The sequence below is a fragment of the Oncorhynchus kisutch genome, linkage group LG21, assembly GCF_002021735.2.
Source record: "Oncorhynchus kisutch isolate 150728-3 linkage group LG21, Okis_V2, whole genome shotgun sequence".
NCBI classification, from domain to species: domain Eukaryota; kingdom Metazoa; phylum Chordata; class Actinopteri; order Salmoniformes; family Salmonidae; genus Oncorhynchus; species Oncorhynchus kisutch.
The window spans coordinates 27463076-27483261 of record NC_034194.2 but is presented as its reverse complement, the minus strand read 5'-3'; the positions used below and the strand labels follow the sequence as shown (position 1 = coordinate 27483261).

The window sequence follows — 20186 nt, the reverse complement described above, 5'->3', positions numbered from 1 at the left end:
GGAATGCACAATCCCTCCATCAGTGCTCAGACTGTCCGCAATAGGCTGGCCTGAGGGCTTGTAGGCCTATTGTAAGGCAGGTCCTCATCAGAAATCACTGGCAACAACGTCGACTATGGGCACAAACCCACAGCCACTGGACCAGACAGGACTGGCAAAAAGTGCTCTTCACTGACGAGTCGCGATTTTGGTCTCACCAGGGGTGATGGTTGGTTTTGCATTTATCGTCGAATGGATGAGGTGGAGGGTCCGTCATAGTCTGGGGCGGTGTGTCACAGCATCATCGGACTGAGCTTGTTGTCATTGCAGGCAATCTCAACGCTGTGCGTTAAAGGGAAGACATCCTCCTCCCTCATGTGGTCCCCTTCCTGCAGGCTCATCCTGACATGACCCTCCAGAATGACAATGCCACCAGCCATACTCCTCATTTTGTGCGTGATTTCCTGCAAGACAGGAATGTCAGTGTTCTGCCATTGCCAGCGAAGAGCCAGGATCTCAATCCCATTGAGCACGTCTGGGACCTGTTGGATCGAAGGGTTGTTGAATTGAATTGTCCCTTGTATATATAGTTTTACATATTTTTCATCGCATATCCTTTAAAATATTTTGCTAAGCCTCATCATCTAAATACTCTCCTGCAACCCGCCTCACCCAATGTGGCGTTGATCTGCTTTTTTTTCCTAAATTATTTATATTTATTTCAGATCTGGAATCCCTCAACTGAAGCTAGCCAGCTAACTACCAGATATTAGTCAGCAAACCATTGCCAGCGGTCATCAGCTAACCTTCAGCTCGGAAAGCTCTCGCCAGTTCGAACATCGTGACTCTAACCAGAGCATAACGGACCTGTTATTTTTATCCCCGGATTCCTATTCCCCCCCCCCCCCAAAGGCTAACTTTCTAGCCCCTGCTGTCTGCTAACTGCTAAACTGCCGGGCCCTGGTCTGCTAACTGCTAGCTTGCCTGCCCGGTCTGCTACCTGCTAGCCCTTGCTAACTGCTTGCTTGCTAACCCGGTCTGCTAACTGCTAGCTTGCCTGCCCGGTCTGCTAACTGCTAGCTCTTGCTAACTGCTTGCTTGCTAACCCAGTCTGCTAACTGCTAGCTTGCCTGCCTGGCCTGCTAACTGCTAGCTCTTGCTAACTTCTTGCTTGCTAACCCAGTCTGCTAACTGCTAGCTTGCCCTGGTCTACTAACTGCTAGCCCATGCTAACTGCTAGCTTGCTAACTGCTAGCTTGCCCTGGTCTACTAGCTGCTAGCTTGTTTAGCTCCGGCCTACTAACTGTTAGCTTGTTAGCCTGCCAACTGTCTGAATCGCCGTGTCCCCAGCCAGCCCAACCACTCACTGGACCCATATGTTCACTTGGCTACGCATGCCTCTCTCTAATATCAATATGCCTTGTCCATTACTGTCCTGGTTAGTGATTAATGTCTTATTTCACTGTAGAGCCTCTAGCCATGCTCAATATGCCTTAACCAACCATGTTGTTCCACCTCCTACATATGCGATGACATCACCTGGTTTAAACATCTCTAGAGACTAGATCTCTCTCTTCATTACTCAATGCCTAGGTTTACCTCCAATGTACTCACATCCTACCTTACCTTTGTCTGTACACTATGCCTTGAATCTATGCGATCGTGCCCAGAAACCTACTCCTTTTACTCTCTGTTCTGAACGTGCTAGACGGCCAGTTCGTATAGTCTTTAGCCGTACCCTTATCCTACTTCTCCTCTGGTGATGTGGAGGTTAATCCAGGTCCTGCAGTGCCTAGCTCCACTCCCACCCCCCCAGGTGCTCTCATTTGTTGACTTCTGTAAACGTAAAAGCCTTGGTTTTATACATGTTAACATTTGAAGCCTACTCCAAGTTTGTTTTACTCAATGCTTTAGCACACTCTGCCAACCCAGGTGTCTTAACCATCTGAATCCTGGTTTAGGAAAACCACCAAAAACCCTGAAATCTCCATTGCTAACCATAACGTTTTCCGCCAAGACAGAACTGCCAAAGGGGGCGGTGTTGCAATCTACTGCAAAGATAGAAAGTAATACAGAACTCTGCAGGCTAAGTCTGTACCCCAAAAAATTTAGCTTCTACTTCTAAAAATGCACCTTTCCAGAAACAAGTCTCACTGTTGCCGCTTGCTATAGACCTCCCTCTGCCCCCAGCTGTCCCCTCGATACTATATGTGAACTGATTGCCTGCCCCCCCCCATGGGACATGCTTAACACCCCGGCCATCCTACAAACTAAGCTTGATGCCCTCAATCTCACACAAATGATCAATGAACCTACCAGGTACAACCCCAAATCAGTAAACACGGGCACCCTCATAGATGTCATCCTAACTAATTCGCCCTCCAAATACACCTCTGCTGTTTTCAATCAAGATCTCAGCGATCACTGCCTCATTGCCTGCATCCGTAATGGGTCTGCGACCAAACAACCACCCCTCATCACTGTCAAACGCTCCCTGAAACACTTCTGCGAGCAGGCCTTTCTAATCGACCTGGCCGGGGTATCCTGGAATGAGATTGACCTCATCCCGTCAGTAGATGATGCCTGGCTATTCTTTAAAAGTGCCTTCCTCACCATCTTAAATAAGCATACCCCTCTCAAAAAATGTAGAACTAGGAATAGATATAGTCCTTGGTTGACGCCAGACCTGTCTGCCCTTGACCAGCACAAAAATATCCTGTGGCGTTCTGCATTAGCATCGAATAGCCCCCGTGATATGCAACTTTTCAGGGAGGTTAAGAACAAATATACACAGGCAGTTAGAAAAGCTAAGGCAAGCTTTTTCAAACAGAAATTTGCATCCTGTAGTACTAACTCAAAAAAGTTCTGGGACACTAAAGTCCATGGAGAATAAGAGAACCTCCTCCCAGCTGCCCACTGCTCTGAGGCTAGGAAACATTGTCACCGCCGATAAATCCACTATAATTGAGAATTTCAATAAGCATTTCTCTACGACTGGACATGCTTTCCACATCGCTACCCCGGTCAACTGCCCGGCACCCTCCACAGCAACCCGCCAAAGCCCCCACCATTTCTCCTTTACCCAAATCCAGATAGCCAATGTTCAGAAAGAGCTGCAAAATCTGGACCCCTACAAATCAGCCGGGCTAGACAATCTGAGATTCCAAAAGATTGGAATTCTGTCGCAGTCATCCCCCTCTTCAAACACTCTAGACCCAAACTGCTACAGACCTATATCTATCCTACCCTGTCTTTCTAAGGTCTTCGAAAGCCAGGTTAACAAACAGATTACTGACCATTTCGAATCCCACCATACCTTCTCCGCTATGCAATCTGGTTTCAGAGCTGGTCATGGGTGCACCTCAGCCACGCTCAAGGTTCTAAACGAAATCATAACCGCGATCGATAAGAGACAGTACTGTGCAGCCGTATTCGTCGACCTGGCCAAGGCTTTCGACTCGGTCAATCACAACATTCTTATTGGCAGACTCGACAGCCTTGGTTTCTCAAATGATTGCCTCGCCTGGTTTACCAACTACTCTTGCTGCTGGTGGTGATTCTCTGATCCACCTCTACGCAGACAACACCATTCTGTATACTTCTGGCCCCTCCTTGGACACTGTTAACACACTGTTAACTAACCTCCAACCTCCAGACGAGCATCAATGCCATACAACTCTCCTTCCGTGGCCTCCAACTGCTCTTAAACACACTAAATGCATGCGTTTCAATCGATCGTTGCCCGCACCTGCTCGCCCGTCCAGCAGCACTATTCTGGACCGCTCTGACTTAGAATACGTGGACAATTCAAATACCTAGGTGTCTGGTTAGACTGTAAACTCTCCTTCCAAACTCACAGTAAGCATCTCCAATCCAAAATTAAATCTAGAATCGGCATCCTATTTCGCAACAGTGCATCCTTCACTCATGCTGCCAAACATACCCTCGTAAAACTGACCATCCTACCGATCCTCGACTTCGGTGATGTCATCTACTCTACTCAACAAACTGGATGCAGTCTATCACAGTGCCATCCATTTTGTCACCAAAGCCCCATACACTACCCACCATTGCGACCTGTACGCTCTCGTTGGTTGGCCCTCGCTTCATACTCGTCGCCAAACCCACTGGCTACAGGTTATCTACAAGTCTCTGCTAGGTAAAGCCCCGCCTTATCTCAGCTGCACCTGTACTTAGCTTATCTGTAAACAGTCCATCTATCTACCTACCTCATCCCTATACTGGTATTTATTTATTTATTTGGCTCCTTTGCACCCCAGTATCTCTACCTGCACATTAATCTTCAGCCGATCTACCATTCCAGTGTTTAATTGCTATATTGTAATTACTTCGCCACCATGGCCTATTTATTTCCTTAACTTACCTAATTTGCACTCACTGTATATAGACTTTTTGTTTTATTTTGTTCAACTGTATGTTTTGTTTATTCCATGTGTATCTCTGTGTTGTTGTATGTGTCGAATTGCTCCACTTTATCCTGGCCAGGTCGCAGTTGCAAATGAGAACTTGTTCTCAACTAGCCTACCTGGTTAAATAAAGGTGAAATAAAATAAATAAAAAGGGTGAGGGCTAGGGCCATTCCCCCCTGAAATGTCTGAGAACTTGCAGGTGCCTTGGTGGAAGAGTTTGGTAACATCTCACAGCAAGAACTGGCAAATCTGGTGCAGTCCATGAGGAAATGCACTGCAGTACTTATTGAAGCTGGTGGCCTGTTACATTTTATTTTGACCCCCCCACCCACCCCCTTTGTTCAGGGACACATTATTCCATTTCTGTTAGTCACATGTCTGTGGAACTTGTTTAGTTTGTCTCGGTTGTTGAATCTTATGTTCATACAAATATTTACACATGTTAAGTTTGCTGAAAATAAACACAGTTGACAGTGAGAGGACGTTTACATATATATATTGCCACCCTACTACTTATAAAGCAAATTTAGAAATAGTATTTTATTTTTTTTGCCCTTTTTCACCCCAATTTCGTGGTATCCAATTGTTATCGCTGCAACTTCCGTACGGGCTCGGGAGAGACGAAGGTTGAAAGTCATGCATCCTCCGATACACAACCCAACCAAGCCGCACTGCTTCTTAACACAGCGCGCATCCAACCCGGAAGCCAGCCGCACCAATGTGTCGGAGGAAACACTGTGCACCTGGCAACCTTGGATAGCGTGCACTGCGCCCGGCCCGCCACAGGAGTCGCTAGTGCGCGATGAGACAATGATATCCCTACCGGCCAAACCCTCCCTAACCCGGACGACGATAGGACAATTGTGCATCCCCCCACGGACCTCCCGGTCGCGGCCGGTTACGACAGAGCCTGAGCCTGGGTTAACTGCCTGTTCAGGGGCAGAACGACAGATTTGTACCTTGTCAGCTCGGGGGTTTGAACTTGCAACCTTCCGGTTACTAGTCCAACGCTCTAACCACTAGGCTACGCTGCCGCCCCGCCTCTGGAATGCCTTTAACGCAGTACAGCGCCCTTAACCACTGCGCCACCCGGGAGGCCCATAAATGTTGAACTTTTATTCATCAAAAACATAAAATACCATCAAATCTTTTTTTAAATACTGTATGATATTTTGGCCATATCGCCCAGCATTCCCCTTCTCTCCTACCTTCCCCCTCCAGTCTTCCCTTCCCTCTCCACCTTCCCCCTCCTGTCCACGCCATGCCTCAGCTCCCAAACGTGACCTCACAGCAGGGAGGCTAGCCAGTAGCAGGTGAAAGGTCGTGAACCACCATACAAAAGACCCACTGCTGCTCATGTACAGTGTCAAACAGCCAAAACCAAAGCTCCTGAGGATTTGGTGATAGCACTGGGCAACAGATCATAGTATTATACAGTAAAAAGTCAAGAAGAATAGCTCTGTTTAATCTCCCAAAGGCCATCTCCCTATTCATTCACCTACAAAAGACCCCCCTCTCGGCAGTATCTCTACATTCAGTAATGATACTACCCCATGTTGGAAAATATTTGCGATATGCCTTTAGTGTCTGATGGCAGTCACAGTTGGGTCTCTTCCGTCTACAGTGTGTTTGAACTTGAAACACAATCTGGAACTCCTTAGAGAAGAGCGGAGATAAAAGTGTAGGGTTTCTGGGGACACACACACTAGCACAACCCTCACACAAAAACTCAACTTCAAGCTCTACTTCCAGCAGGTTTTCTATCTGTAGTGCAGTACAGAGGGCAGGTTGAGGATGTCATTCTGAAAGTGAGAAATTAAATGTTATACAACACAGACAGGAACAGGTCCAAAGGAATGCTGTGGAAGTGGAGCCATCCCTGTAAAGAGCAAACCTAGTAACAGCTACAGAACACAGTGAGGGACAGCTGTGCTCCCCTACTTCTGCCCTGCAGGGTACAGCTCAGCATAGTCTTCCCAACCAGACAGTGACCACTAAGTAAAAGAACAGGGAGTGGTGATAGCAGGGCTTATTCTAGATCAGGTGTTGTACATTAGAGAATAAGAGGGGTGGGGCCTGGAGAATGCAGAGTTCTTGAACACACGCTCCCGTCCACCTAGCTCCCGTCCTCCCCCCACCATGTGAAACGGTCACAACTCACTGGAAGCGCACCCCCTCGTATAAACCGAGCACATCATTAGAGCACCAGTAAATCACTAGGGAGGAGTCACTGGGAGTACTGGGGGATCCAGCCTGTCCCATCACCAGTGTAGCTTTACTGAGTAGCAAACTGGGGGGGTGTCACTTCCTCTCTGGTTACATTCTTATGAGAATTAAGTGCCAGTGTAAACACCTGCACCCTGGCATGAAGAGCTGCAGGGCTCCCTGGGCAGGTGGTGCTGTATCCCAGTGGTGTGACAGGCAGGTTTCCTTCTCTTCATATCCATTGATATACAAAGACTTGATAGGTTTCGTCAATATAAAAATACACCTATCCAATCACTTTACAAGCCAGAGGTGATGAAGGAAATGTATGGTTACTCAGGCCTGGTCCTATGTGTAGGATTTCTTTCTGATCTGTTATGCTGATGAAATCACCTCTAGCGCTCTTCAGAGAAAGCAGAAAAGGCCATTTCTCTGCAAATCTTGTCAATGGTACAAAAATGGACCATATTTCCACCACAACAACAATCAATAAATTACGTATGTACAGAAACTACCCTTCTGAATACAGCGCCAAGTATTATTACATTAACACACACAAAGCCAACAAACCTATACTGCACATGGCACCCAACTCCCAGTCACAAATTTTTCCTGCACATGGTCAGCAAAAGGTACCCATGATCAATTCTGCTGTATAGCCTTCAGTGTTCCATGACAATTCCTGGGATGTTAGGGAAAACAGTGTTGATCTAAATCTTCAATGACAGACCCTCTGGACATAAACTCAACATAATGGCCATGTGTGTAACTTTAACTTGTCTTTGTGTAAATTTCAAACACACCCTTGGAACGCGCCTCGAAACGTTTTATCCACATGCAGAGTGGACGGGCTATGAGGATAATTCAGACGCCTGCAAGAATGTTGAGATGAAGTGTCAATCATCTAAACGTCACTGGGTCCTGATGAGGCAACTAGCGATGTCTTCATAGGTTCAGAACAGTGAAAAAGTGTAATGTCTTTCCCCAATCATGTACAGAATGGCATTTCAGATTAAACACGTATTCGGCACTTACTTGCTTTCTTTGACGCTTTGAAAGGATTTGACCGTCCTAACCTTCGACATCCTGTCCGTGAAAAATGATTCACTCTCACCGGAGAGAAGCTGTTCTTCATTGAGCTTCCGTTTACCTGCAAAACTTCTGTAAACAACCGCCAGCAGCGACGCTCTGAGGAAACAACAATGTTTTTTCATCAAATGAATTGGCCATTTTCATGAATAGAAGTTCATAATCAAGGTATGTACTTTGACATGTAACGTTCCTTTGAATACGCGCATGCGTACATTAATTATTTGCAGGTGTCAAGCTCAGGGGTCACGTGTGCTGAAGGAACGCACTTCAATTAAAGATCCAAATAGGTCCTAGGTCCACTGTTTCAAATGCAGCCTTATTCAATCATTCATGTAGCCTACACCCAAAGCTGATTTTTTTTTTTTTAAGTCTAGATTACCATCCTTGAATTGGCATTCTTGTTTGTATTCCATTTCTTTCCAATAATGATTCACTTGATATTTTATGATTTATTCAGGACATTAAATAATATCAAAAGGTTAAAATATAATGGGGAAAGTACAATCTGGAGTTCAACTAAACAAGAAATAAGGACCAAGAATGACATTACATTATTGCTTGCTGGTATGAGTGGCTTTTCCATTTCTTCCATTTTTGAAACAAACCTTTCCTCCCAGTGACATCACTTGAGCCTCTGGAATGCCTTTAACTCAATGTAGGAGATGTGGACACAAGATAAGACATAGATCCAGGGGGCTTCAACATGGCATCACAGTGACATCTGAATCCTCTGATGTCTAGAGAGAGTATTTTATGACAAGGTCTCTTCATTTTAGAATTGATGACACTTCCACTTCTGTATAAGGACTTTGTGACATGTAAAAAAGGGTTTTATAAATCAATTTGATTGATTGACTTACATATTGTTGTTTATCATATTTTTATATTGTCTGTGTTCCGCTTCACCAGCCTCTCAATTGTGATTCAATTTTGCTCAAAAGATCAGGAATATGGATATGACATTTTCGGTAATGTTTACCAGTTGTAAGTCCCCCTGAATAAGTCAATGCTATACTGCATTTGTATTGTTATCAGTTCAAAAGTTAGATGGCTAGTTTTGGACTTTGGTATACAGTGGTCAGTAATACGCTACCACAATGCCCCAAACCAACCCCCAAGCAGAACTGGTTAGCCTCAGTTCATGGCCAGTCCATTGGGGCCATCCATCCATGTCGTGCCTAAGGGTGTGTACTAGATTACATCGATGGAGCATTACATTAAATAAGTGGAACTGGCTGGGGGTACTGGAGGAGAGTTTCGGAAAACCCTGAGTTAAGAGGACCATCCGTGTTGAGCCTGAGGGCGTGTTGAGGCTTCAGTAATTCCAACTGTCACTAGGCACGGGCAGAGATGGACACACCAATTACATCAATGAGATTCTCAATGGTCCTATGTAATCGTATAGACAGACAGTCTTTATTGAGTTCACACTACTGTGCCATCACATTACCACTACGTTACTGCACATTGCTACTCTTCTGTCTGAGTGTTATCATTCATGTGAGGTACATGCTCATTTTGAATGTACACAGGAAAACTGTCCTATATGATCTCGGTGTTTTCAGTGTTTGTGGTTGGCCTTGTCAAATGCACAAACAGGGGATGAACCTAGGAAAGGTATTTTGTCTTTTTCATTTCCAAAGCAAAAAAAGTAAAAACATTAAAACAAATGATTGGAACGTATTATATTAGCAAATGCATCATGCTTTTATTCCATTGTTCCTTTGTTTGGCCTAAAAAATGGGTTATGTAGATAATCAAATGCACCCACGTGAATTTAGAATGATGACAGCAATGCTGTCATTAAAATCAGATATAATCTGTTTGATTAGAAATGCAGTCCAGGTATATTGCTAAGGTCATTGCACAATGGAAAAGAAAAACATGATGGTATTGTAAGATGTGCTCCCTCTCTGGCCTCTAGGTGACCAGGCTGCTCATTATGGCACACACCTGTCACCTTTGTTACACGCACCTGTCACCTTTGTTACACGCACCTGTCACCTTTGTTACACGCACCTGCACGTCATCAGACTCACCTGGACTCCATCACCTCCCTAATTATCTTCCCTATATACAGTTGAAGTCAGAAGTTGACATACACTTAGGTTGGAGTCATTAAAATTCAACCACTCCACACATTTCTTGTTAACAAACTATAGTTTTGGCAAGTCGGTTAGGACATCTACTTTGTGCATGACACAAGTAATTTTTCCAACAAATGTTTACAGACAGATTATTTCACTTATAATTCACTGTATTACAATTCCAGTGGGTCAGAAGTTTACATACACTAAGTTGACTGTGCCTTTAAACAGCTTGGAAAATTCCAGAAAATGATGTCATGGCTTTAGAAGCTTCTGATAGGCTAATTGACACAATTTGAGTTAATTGGAGGTGTACATGTGGATGTATTTCAAGGCCTACTTTCAAACTCCGTGTCTCTTTGCTTGACATCATGGGAAAAATCAAAAATAAATCAGCCAAGACCTCCAGACCTCTACAAGTCTGGTTCATCCTTGGGAGCAATTTCCAAATGTCTGAAGGTACCACATTCATCTGTACAAACAATAGTACGCAAGTATAAACACTATGGGACCACGCAGCCGTCATACCTCCTCAGGAAGGAGACGCGTTCTGTCTTCTAGAGAGGAACGTACTTTGGTGCGAAAAGTTCAAATCAATCTCAGAACAACAGCAAAGGTCCTTGTGAAGTTGCTGGAGGAAACATGTACAAAAGTATCTATGTCCACAGTAAAACTAGTCCTATATCGACATAGCCTGAAAGGCCGCTCAGCAAGGAAGAAGCCACTGCTCCGAAAACGCCATAAAAAAAGACAGACTACGGTTTGCAACTACACATGGGGACAAAGGTCATACTTTTTGGAGAAATGTCCCCTGGTCTGATGAAACAAAAATAGAACTGTTCGGCCATAAGGACCATCGTTATGTTTGGAGAAAAAGGGGGATGCTTGCAAGCTGAAGAACACCATCCCAACCGTGAAGCACGGGGGTGGCAGCATCATGTTGTGGGGGTGCTTTGCTGCAGGAGGGACTGGTGCACTTCACAAAATAGATGGCAACATGAGGTAGGAACATTCTGTGGATATATTGAAGCAACATCTCAAGACATCAGTCAGGAAGTTAAAGCTTGGTTGCAAATGGGTCTTCCAAATGGACAATGACCCCAAGCATACTTCCAAAGTTGTGGCAAAAGGGCTTAAGGACAACAAAGTCAAGGTACTGGAGTGGCCATCACAAATCCCTGACCTCAATCCCATAGATCATGTTTGGGCAGAACTGAAAAAGTGTGTGCAAGCAAGGAGGCCGACAAACCTGATTCAGGTGCACCAGCTCTGTCAGGAGGAATGGGCCAAAATTCACCCAACTTATTGTGGGAAGCTTGTAGAAGGCTACCCAAAATGTTTGACCCAAGTTAACCAATGTAAAGGCAATGCTACCAAATACTAATTGTGTGTATGTAAACTTCTGACCCACTGGGAATGTAATGAAAGACATAAAAGCATAAATAAATCATTTTGTCTACTATTATTCTGACATTACACATTGTTAAAATAAAGTGGTGATCCTAACTGACCTAAGACAGGGAATTTTTACTAGAATTAAATGTCAGGAATTGTGAAACACTGAGTTTAAATGTATTTGGCTAAGGTGTATGTAAACTTCCGACTTCAACTGTATGTCACTCCCTTTGGTTCCTTCCCCAGGCGTCATTGTTTCTGTTCCAGTGTCATGTCTGTGCCTTGTTCGTGTTTGGTATTATGTTACGTTTATTTATTAAAACACTCACTCCCTGAACTTGCTTCCTGACTCTCAGTTATTGTGAGAATTTCTTTGTTAACATTTGGAATAACAGAAACTGTTTTATCATAACCTTTTCATCTGATTTACTGATTGTGCTTTTTTGTTACATTTTGTATTAAATCAAACTCACTTACTCTTTTCACTGACAACAGAGAGCATATAAAGTGTTTTAAAGAGAACAGTGAGAAAAAGAGAGCTAAACCTAGTCCACTAGCCTACTTCCTGAACTCAAGTGGTCTGATTGTAGACTAAAGGGTATGAAAACAGTGTCAGTATGAGGGGAAGGACATGTCTATCATCACTGATCTAGCTGTGGGAAACTGGGTCACAACATTGAACTTGGGCCTGCATTCACAAAGCGTCTCAGAGTAGAAGTGCTGATCTAGGATCAGACTCCCCCTGTTAACATCATACAGTATTATTCATTATGATCTGAAAGGCAAAACTGATCTTAGATCCTGTCACTCCTGCTCCCTCCCTCTCGGCGTCGCCAGTCTATTAACCACCGGTCCTGGCAACTATGACTACGCACACCTGCTCCCAAACCATTACGCACACCTGGATTTATTATTCCCCCCTTATTTAGCCCTCAGATTAAATCAGTCATTAGGTAGTATTGTTTTCTCTCACGTTCTGTACACGGCTCATGTTTGGTCATCTGTATTTCAATATTAAACTCACCTTCTGCACCTGCTTCCTGACTCCCGGTGTATTACGTTACAGATCCTAGGTTCTAGGATTATCTTCAAGTGTTTTGATGAGAGAGATCAGCTGAATCAAATGTATCTTAATGGTTGTTTCCCAAACTATTCATTGCACTTAAGGCAACATTATTCATAGTCTCCCTAGGGTCTGATAATGGTTTAAGAACAATTTAGGGGGTCCCATCGGAATGATCAAATGCTCTGTTAGGTGGCATATTTGTACCTCTGAGAAAATCCTTGATCTTTCTGGTTCATTCACAGATGAAGATGATGATGAAGAAGAGCAGGGGAAAGCATTCCCCTTCATCACATGATTTACGGTCTAGGTCCCATGCCCTCTGCCGACAGCCAAGAGTAAGCTTGGGCTAGTGGGTAATGTGTTCCGGAGGATCTGGGATGGACGGTGAAGGATGTGATTCCTCCACAGGGAGTAATGCTCAGAACCTGGCCTCACAACCTTTTCAACTCCATATTATCTTTCCTGTTGAGGGATGACCTCATAGTCAACTGGAGACAGGTGGATCCATGGAAATAACCAGAAGTCTCTGTGAAGGAGAAGCAGTTAGAGGCCCTACTCAGGTAACAGTCAGACAACGGCTAAGCTTGTTGTTGTACTGTGTCCTCCTTCTCGACAGGATGTAGCCTCCCAAGAAGAGGGCTAACAGTCAGATAACTGCTAAGCTAAAAGCAGGCTAGCAATTAGACATCTACTCTGCTACCTCAGAAAGCTGAAAGTCCTGTTGCTGAGCTAATAGGCTATATGTCACTTAGGCACAAACTCCAACCTGTAGCGATCAGCCAGCTAGCAGGTAAATCTGTAAATTAAAAAGTCAACAGATATTATCTACTATAATTGTCAGTTGCTAGCATGCTAACATAACCGATGATTAACACATATTTAATTTTAATATGAGGTTTCCACAGTGGAATATTACCCCGTATTGCATTCCAGTCATGGATAGGCCTAAATAAATTAAGCAATGGAATCACTATCCAAATACAAGGAATGGAGGACATTTGGATAAAAATAATACCATAGAAGTGTAATGGCACGTGGATTGAGTCATCCACAACAAAGTGTATGGCTACAGACACTATAATGTAGCTAGATTCCCCTAGAACCTGAATAAGCAGCATTCCATAATGGAGGGAAATGAGGCTCTGTACATATGGGCCTTTATCTCAGATGAGTCGGACCGTGGGACTCAATGATTACTTCCTGGATTGGAGATAAACACTTCCTGCAGTGCGTTTACCAATGTTTATGTCTGTGGTGTAAAGTGCTGAAGTAAAAATACTTGTCGTTTTTGGGGGTATCTGTACTTTACTATTAATATTTTTTACAACTTTTACTTTCTCTTCACTACATTCCTAAAGAAAATTATGTACTTTTTACTTCATACATTTTCTCTTACATCCAAAAGTACTTGTTACATTTTGAATGCCTAGCAGGACAGGAAAATTGTCTAATTCACTTACTTATCAAGAGAACATCCCTGGTCATCCTTACGGCCTCTGATTTGGTGGACTCACTAAACACATGCTTCGTTTGTTTGGACCATGCCCTTGGCTATCCGTAAATGTAGAAAAAACAAGTCTGGTTTGCTTTATATAAGGAATTTAAAATGATTTTTACTTTTACTTTTATTTTAGCAATTACATTTACTTTTGATACTTAAGTGCATTTAAAACCAAATAGTTTTATACTTTTCCTCAAGTAGTATTTTACTGGGGGACTTTCACTTTTACTTGAGTCATTTTCTATTAAAGTATCTTTACTTTTACTCAAGTATGAAAATTGGGTACTTTTTCCACCACTGGTTTATGCTCCCTTGTTAATATCAGTGCGTTCTCAAATCAAATTTTATTGGTCACACATGGTTAGCAGATGTTAATGCGAGTGTAGGGAAACGCTTGTGCTTCTAATTCCGACAATGCATTAATATCTAACAAGTAATGTAACATTTCCACAACAACTACCTAATACACACACATCTAAAGGATTGGAATGAGAATATGTACATATAAATATATGGATGAGTTATGCATTAGTTAGTTGTTGAGTGTTTTCTTGTTTTTGTTGATTCTTTTTCATCCACACTTATCCATATATACCACTTGTCTATTCAAAACAAGTACTGTATAGGATTAGATGGACCAGAGGGCTTTGCTTTTAAGTGACTTCATGACGTCATCTCATAATGTAACTACACTATAAAAGGTGCTATCTAGAACCTTAAAGGGTTCTTTGGCTATCCCCATAGGAGAACCCTTTGAAGAACCCTTTTTCGTTCCATGTAGAATCATCTGTGGAAAGGGTTCTACATGGAACCCAAAAGGGTTCTACCTGGAACCAAAAGGGTTCTCCCTGGAATTAAATATGGTTCTCCTATAGGGACAGCCGAAGAACCATTATGGAATTATTTTTTCTAAGAGGGTAGTGCAGGTTGTCAACAAGCCAGAACTAAAGAACATGTCAGTAGAACTAAGAACAGAATGATACACATACTGTTGCTATTCCATAACGCACACAGTCTTTCATTCAATAGCATATTACATTACCCAGGCCCTGCTGGAAGAAGAGTCTGACAGTTACACAGGATTCATTTACAGGGCCTACAGGAAGTATTCACACACTTTGACTGTTACAGCCTGAATTTAAAACCTATTAAATTGAGATTTTGTGTCGTTGGCCTCCATAATGTCGAAGTGGAATTATGTTTTTAGAAATGTTTACAAATTAATTAAAAATGAAAATCTGAGATGCCTTGAGTCAATAAGTATTCAAACCTTTTGCTTTGGAATGTCTAAATAAGTTCAGGAGTAGAAATTTGCTTAACAAGTCACATAAGTTGCATAGACACATTCTGTGTGCAATAATAGCATTTAATATGATTTTTGAATGACTACCTCATCTCTGTACCCCACACATACAGTACAATTATTTGTAAGGTCCCTCAGTCGAGCAGTGAATATCAAACACAGATTCAACCACAAAGACCAGGGAGGTTTTCCAATGCCTCGCAAAGTAGGGCACCTATTGCTATATATACTGTAAAAAAAAATTAAAAGCATCCCTTTCAGCATGGTGAAGTTATTAATTACACTTTGGATGGTGTATCAATACACCCAGTCACTACAAAAATACAGGCGTCCTTCCTAACCGCTCAGGGATTTCACTATGAGGCCAATGGTGACTTTAACATAGTTAGGAGAAATCTGAGGATGGATAAACAACATTTTTGTTACTCCACAATACTAACCTAAATGATAGAGTGAAAATAAGGAAGCCTGTACAGAATACAAATATTCCAAAACATGAATCCTGTTTGCAAAAAGGCAATAAAGTAAAACGGCATAGAAATTAACTTTATGTCCTGAACACAAAGTGTTATGTTTGGGGCAAATCCAACACAAGACATCACTGAGTACCACTCTTTATATTTTCAAGTGTAATGGATGTGAAACGGCTAGCTTAGTTGCGCGCTAAATAGCTTTTCAATCGGTGACGTCACTTGCTCTGAGACATTGAAGTAGTTGTTCCCCTTGCTCTACAAGGGCCGCGGCTTTTGTGGAGCGATGGGTAACGATGCTTCGTGGGTGACTGTTGTTGATGTGTGCAGAGGGTCCCTGGTTCGCGCCCGGGTATGGGCGAGGGGACGGTCTAAAGTTATACTGTTGCACAAGCATGGTGGTGACTGCATCATGTTATGGGTATGCTTGTCCTCGGCAATGACTAGGGAGTTTTTTAGGATAAAAATGTATGTAATAGAGCTAAGCACAGGCTAAATCCTAGAGGAAAACCTGTTTCTGTCTGCAAATTCAACTTTCAGCAGGACAATAACCTAAAACACAAGGCCAAATATACACTGGAGTTGCTTACCAAGATGACATTTAATGTTCCTGAGTGGCTTAGTTACAGTTTTGACTTAAATTGGCTTGACAATCTATGGCAAGACTTGAAAATGGCTGTCTAGTAATGATAAACAACCAACTTGATAGATGTTGAATATATTTTTTTTTCAAATATTGTACAATCCAGTTGTGCAAAGCTCTTAGAGACTTACCCATAAAGACTCACAGGTGTAATCGCTGCCAAAGGTGATTTTAACTTCATGACGTGTTGTCTGAAAGACACAGAAACTCACGAGTTGTTGTCTGAGACAGTGGTTGAAGTGAATGTGGCAGTGCAGCGACGCTATAAAACCCCAAAAGCCTGTAAAGCTTAGTCCAGACTCCATACAACCATTATCAGAGCGTTCTGTGTATGTGTGTGTGTGCTTGTGTGTGTGTCTCTGTGCTTGCGTGTGTGCTTTGCGTGTGTGCCTGTGCTTACTAGTGTAGTTGTGGTGAAATGGTGGGTTAAGATGCACATTATCTGTAGCTGACTATGGAGACTGTAGAAAGAAAGGGCCTCTGGGTGAACTAAGTCAGAGAAAAATGGTGTCTGGTATTTGGATTATTCCACACACACAAATACATTTAGACTATTTAACTCTATCACGCACACACGCACGCACATGCGCACACACACACACACGCACACACACACACACACGCACATGCGCACACACACACACACACACACACACACACACACACACACACACACACACACACACACACACACACACACACACACACACACACACACACACACACACACACACACACACACACACACACACACACACACACAGACACAGCTGCCAGACTGTATAGCCATGGGCTGTGGGATCTGTAACACTTGTAGTTCACACACACACACACACACACACACACAGGGGAAGCTTATCTCCACCATCGGCTCAGAAACACTGGGAGCCCAACGCTTTCAGCGAGAGCCTTTCAGTAAGAGAGAGCCTTTGTGAGATCAGCGTCTAATACAGAGAGAGCCGTCAGAGAGAGAGGCTAGTTAGGATTGATGACCATTAATTCAGAAAGAGAGAGAGAGCAGGAAACACCACAGGAAATGCCTTAGAGGGCGTGTAATGCTATCTCTGATGAATGCTGGGACATACTACCCACTATACCATTCTGCCTGCAGATAGGGTGGCATACGAGGGTGAAATGCCATGTGTATGGGCCATAGATATAAAGAGTTATCTTCACACCCCAAGCATTTTTATGGCTAAGGATGGTTATATTATCCTGATAGGACTGTTTATAGACAGGTAATGGTGTACACCCTGCATAAGTGTTTATAGTGTTTATAGACAGGTAATGGTGTACACCCTGCATAAGTGTTTATAGTGTTTATAGACAGGTAATGGTGTACACCCTGCATAAGATATCAGTGTTTGATATAATTTGGCTTGTTAATATGACTGACACGGTGTGACATGACTGACACGGTGTGACATAACTGGGCCTATCCCTTTAAATGCTCACCCATGAGGGGGTATTTGATTAAGCTATACTCAAGTCAACGGGACTGACGTATTTATTAGTCTCTAGTTGCTCAGTTCAGATTGTTGTGCCTGAAGTTTAACTGATAAACAGAAACTCTATCGTGTGCTCTTTTACCCCCATATTCCCCAGGTGTCTGCAACAAACAGTAATACAACTAAACCCTGTTCCCTTCCCCTATGTGTATCTCACACTCAGTGGAGCAGAAAGAGAGAAAACAGGTCCTATCTGATTGACACAGGAAGCAGATACCTTACCCCTGTCATCACCATCATTGTGCCCATATACAACAATCTTCAGACAGTTTTCCGTTATGATTGGCCTTGTTGGGGGTGCATTGGTCAATAACTAAATGATCTTATTTTCATCCCAGTGGTAGTGAAAGGATGGCATTGTTGGTCTTCCTGTAGCTCCACATACTGGTGGTGTTGGTGGAAAAATATGTCTGTGAATATTGTGTTTCCTGGGAGGTGATTGCTATTGGAACAAGTGGCCATACTGTAAATCCACTCTCTATGGCGTTTCAACAATAATAAGTATCCTTTTCTGTTTTAAATCTAACTTGAAAGGCAAAGCAACACGGTAACACCTTCCAATGTCAATATTGTCAGAGAGAGTGAGAATATGATGAAGGCATTTCATCAACAGTGCTAAACTTTGAAATATGGTGTTAGGGTTGGGGTTGAAGTTGGTGTGAATGATGGGTGAATGTATGTGAGTGTGTGTGTGTGTGTGTGTGTGTGTGTGTGTGTGTGTGTGTGTGTGTGTGTGTGTGTGTGTGTGTGTGTGTGTGTGTGTGTGTGTGTGTGTGTGTGAAACAGGAGCGGACAAGAGACCACAGACACACACACCAGAGGGCAGGTGTTCTTCCGTAAGTGTTTGATCATCCATCAAACCTCCAAACAGAACATTAGCTTATAAAGTCATATCTATTCCTCAGATCACTGTTGTTCTTAGGGATGCATGCTTGCTGCCCCAGCCCCCTTACTTTCATACACTGTGTCTTACATCATCAGCTGGTGCCAAGCACTGTCCACAGATGATGATATCATCACAATCAAAATTTCCAGTTACAATGGGAAAGTGATACAGACAGAGATTCTCATGAGAAGTACCTATCCCTCTCCCCCATTCTCCTCTTTTCTAGCCCTCTCTCCTTCATACCTATTGTCTCTTCTATCCTACCCTCCTATTATTTACTCTCCCTCCCTGGTCGTGAGAGACAGATGAGTTTATCTGGAACATCAGGCCGGTGAGCTACAGTGACCACTCCTTTAGTTTTACTGTATGAGATCAGTGTCCAACAGTAACCCTGCCCTGAATGCTGCTGTGGGTGAGTCTCAATTTACACCTGCTATGAAAACTTCCCAGCAGAGTATTACCTCAGATTAGAATCTCCTGTGACACAGTATGCTGCATGTTCACGTAAATACAGTTCGCGATTTAAAAGTAGAGTGCTACTGGACGCTACTCACCCCCTCTTCCCATCCTTTCTCTCCCCCACTGACCCCCTCTCTTCAACCCAGATATCTGATATACTATCCTCAACCTGACCTGTACCCACCTCTCCACTCTCTTTGTCTCCCTCCCTCTCCTACACTTCCATGTCATCTGCATTTCCCATTATCCACAATTTGAGGAATCCCCCCCCCGCCCGTGCTCCCCCGTCCCTCCACGCTCTGGCTGTCAAGCCCCTCTCAGCATCAGAGGGGGCCAGGGGAGGGGGCTCTGCTTTTTCCATCATCCCAGTCAGGAGAGGGGGATGTCGGGCAGGCTAGGTCACAGACTTCCCCGGGGCTAGATCACCTCAGACCAACTTTGACTACTGTCTGTCACAAAGAGACTCGTGTTTAATGCCATTCCATTCACAATGAGACAGGGAGACGTGTGTAAATTGAGACATTAGGTGTCTGGGTGAGTGTGGAAGGCGGCTTATTAGCTACAATACTGCACTGTTTGCAATTTTCAACGCCGAGGTGTATTAAATATTCCCCACTTTTTATGGGAAGTTAGAAGAATGAGGTTTGTTTGCTGATTGTCTTGATAAAAATCAAATCAGGCCGATGGGAATAGGAAAAAGTGAAGTTTCTGTATTGAATACAACCGATCGTGGGATTTCGCATATTCTGCAACTAAGTCTGTGCAAATGGTGGGTCTCCCTCTCCCCCGTCAGTGTATATTCGTCCAACTCACACAGATTGAGTTCAACTAGGAGGAGACCCACTATAACCAGTTCCCCTGGCAATAGAACTAGCTAGAACATTCTAAAAACAGATACCGTGTCACTGATAGGCTAGCTCCCTCAACATCCTTTTTATAGAGCTGACAGATGGAACTAGGCTGTCGCTAGGCTAAAGTTAGCGTTGCAATTAGTTCACACGTTAATTAGCAGTGAGAGGAGCAGAGGCGCACCAGATTTCCCCGGTGTCGAAAACCCGTTTTTTGGACCTGAATAAGAACGAATGAGGACCAAGCAAGAGGCAGATGGAAAATCCCAAAATAAAGTGGAAAACATGGGAAGCTGAAACACAAAGTTGATGAA

General features: G+C 43.4%; 1 protein-coding gene across 1 annotated transcript in view; it reads right to left on the bottom strand.

The window, feature by feature from the left end:
- The window catches only part of LOC109866231 (pleckstrin homology domain-containing family G member 1), a 141334-nt gene extending 133441 nt beyond the window's left edge, over positions 1–7893 (bottom strand). The window contains exon 1 of the mRNA XM_031800481.1: positions 7650–7893. Within this exon, the coding sequence (XP_031656341.1) occupies positions 7650–7749 (100 nt within the window). The 5' untranslated portion in view covers positions 7750–7893. The remainder of the gene's footprint in view (positions 1–7649) is intronic.
- Positions 7894–20186: the final 12293 nt, after the last annotated feature.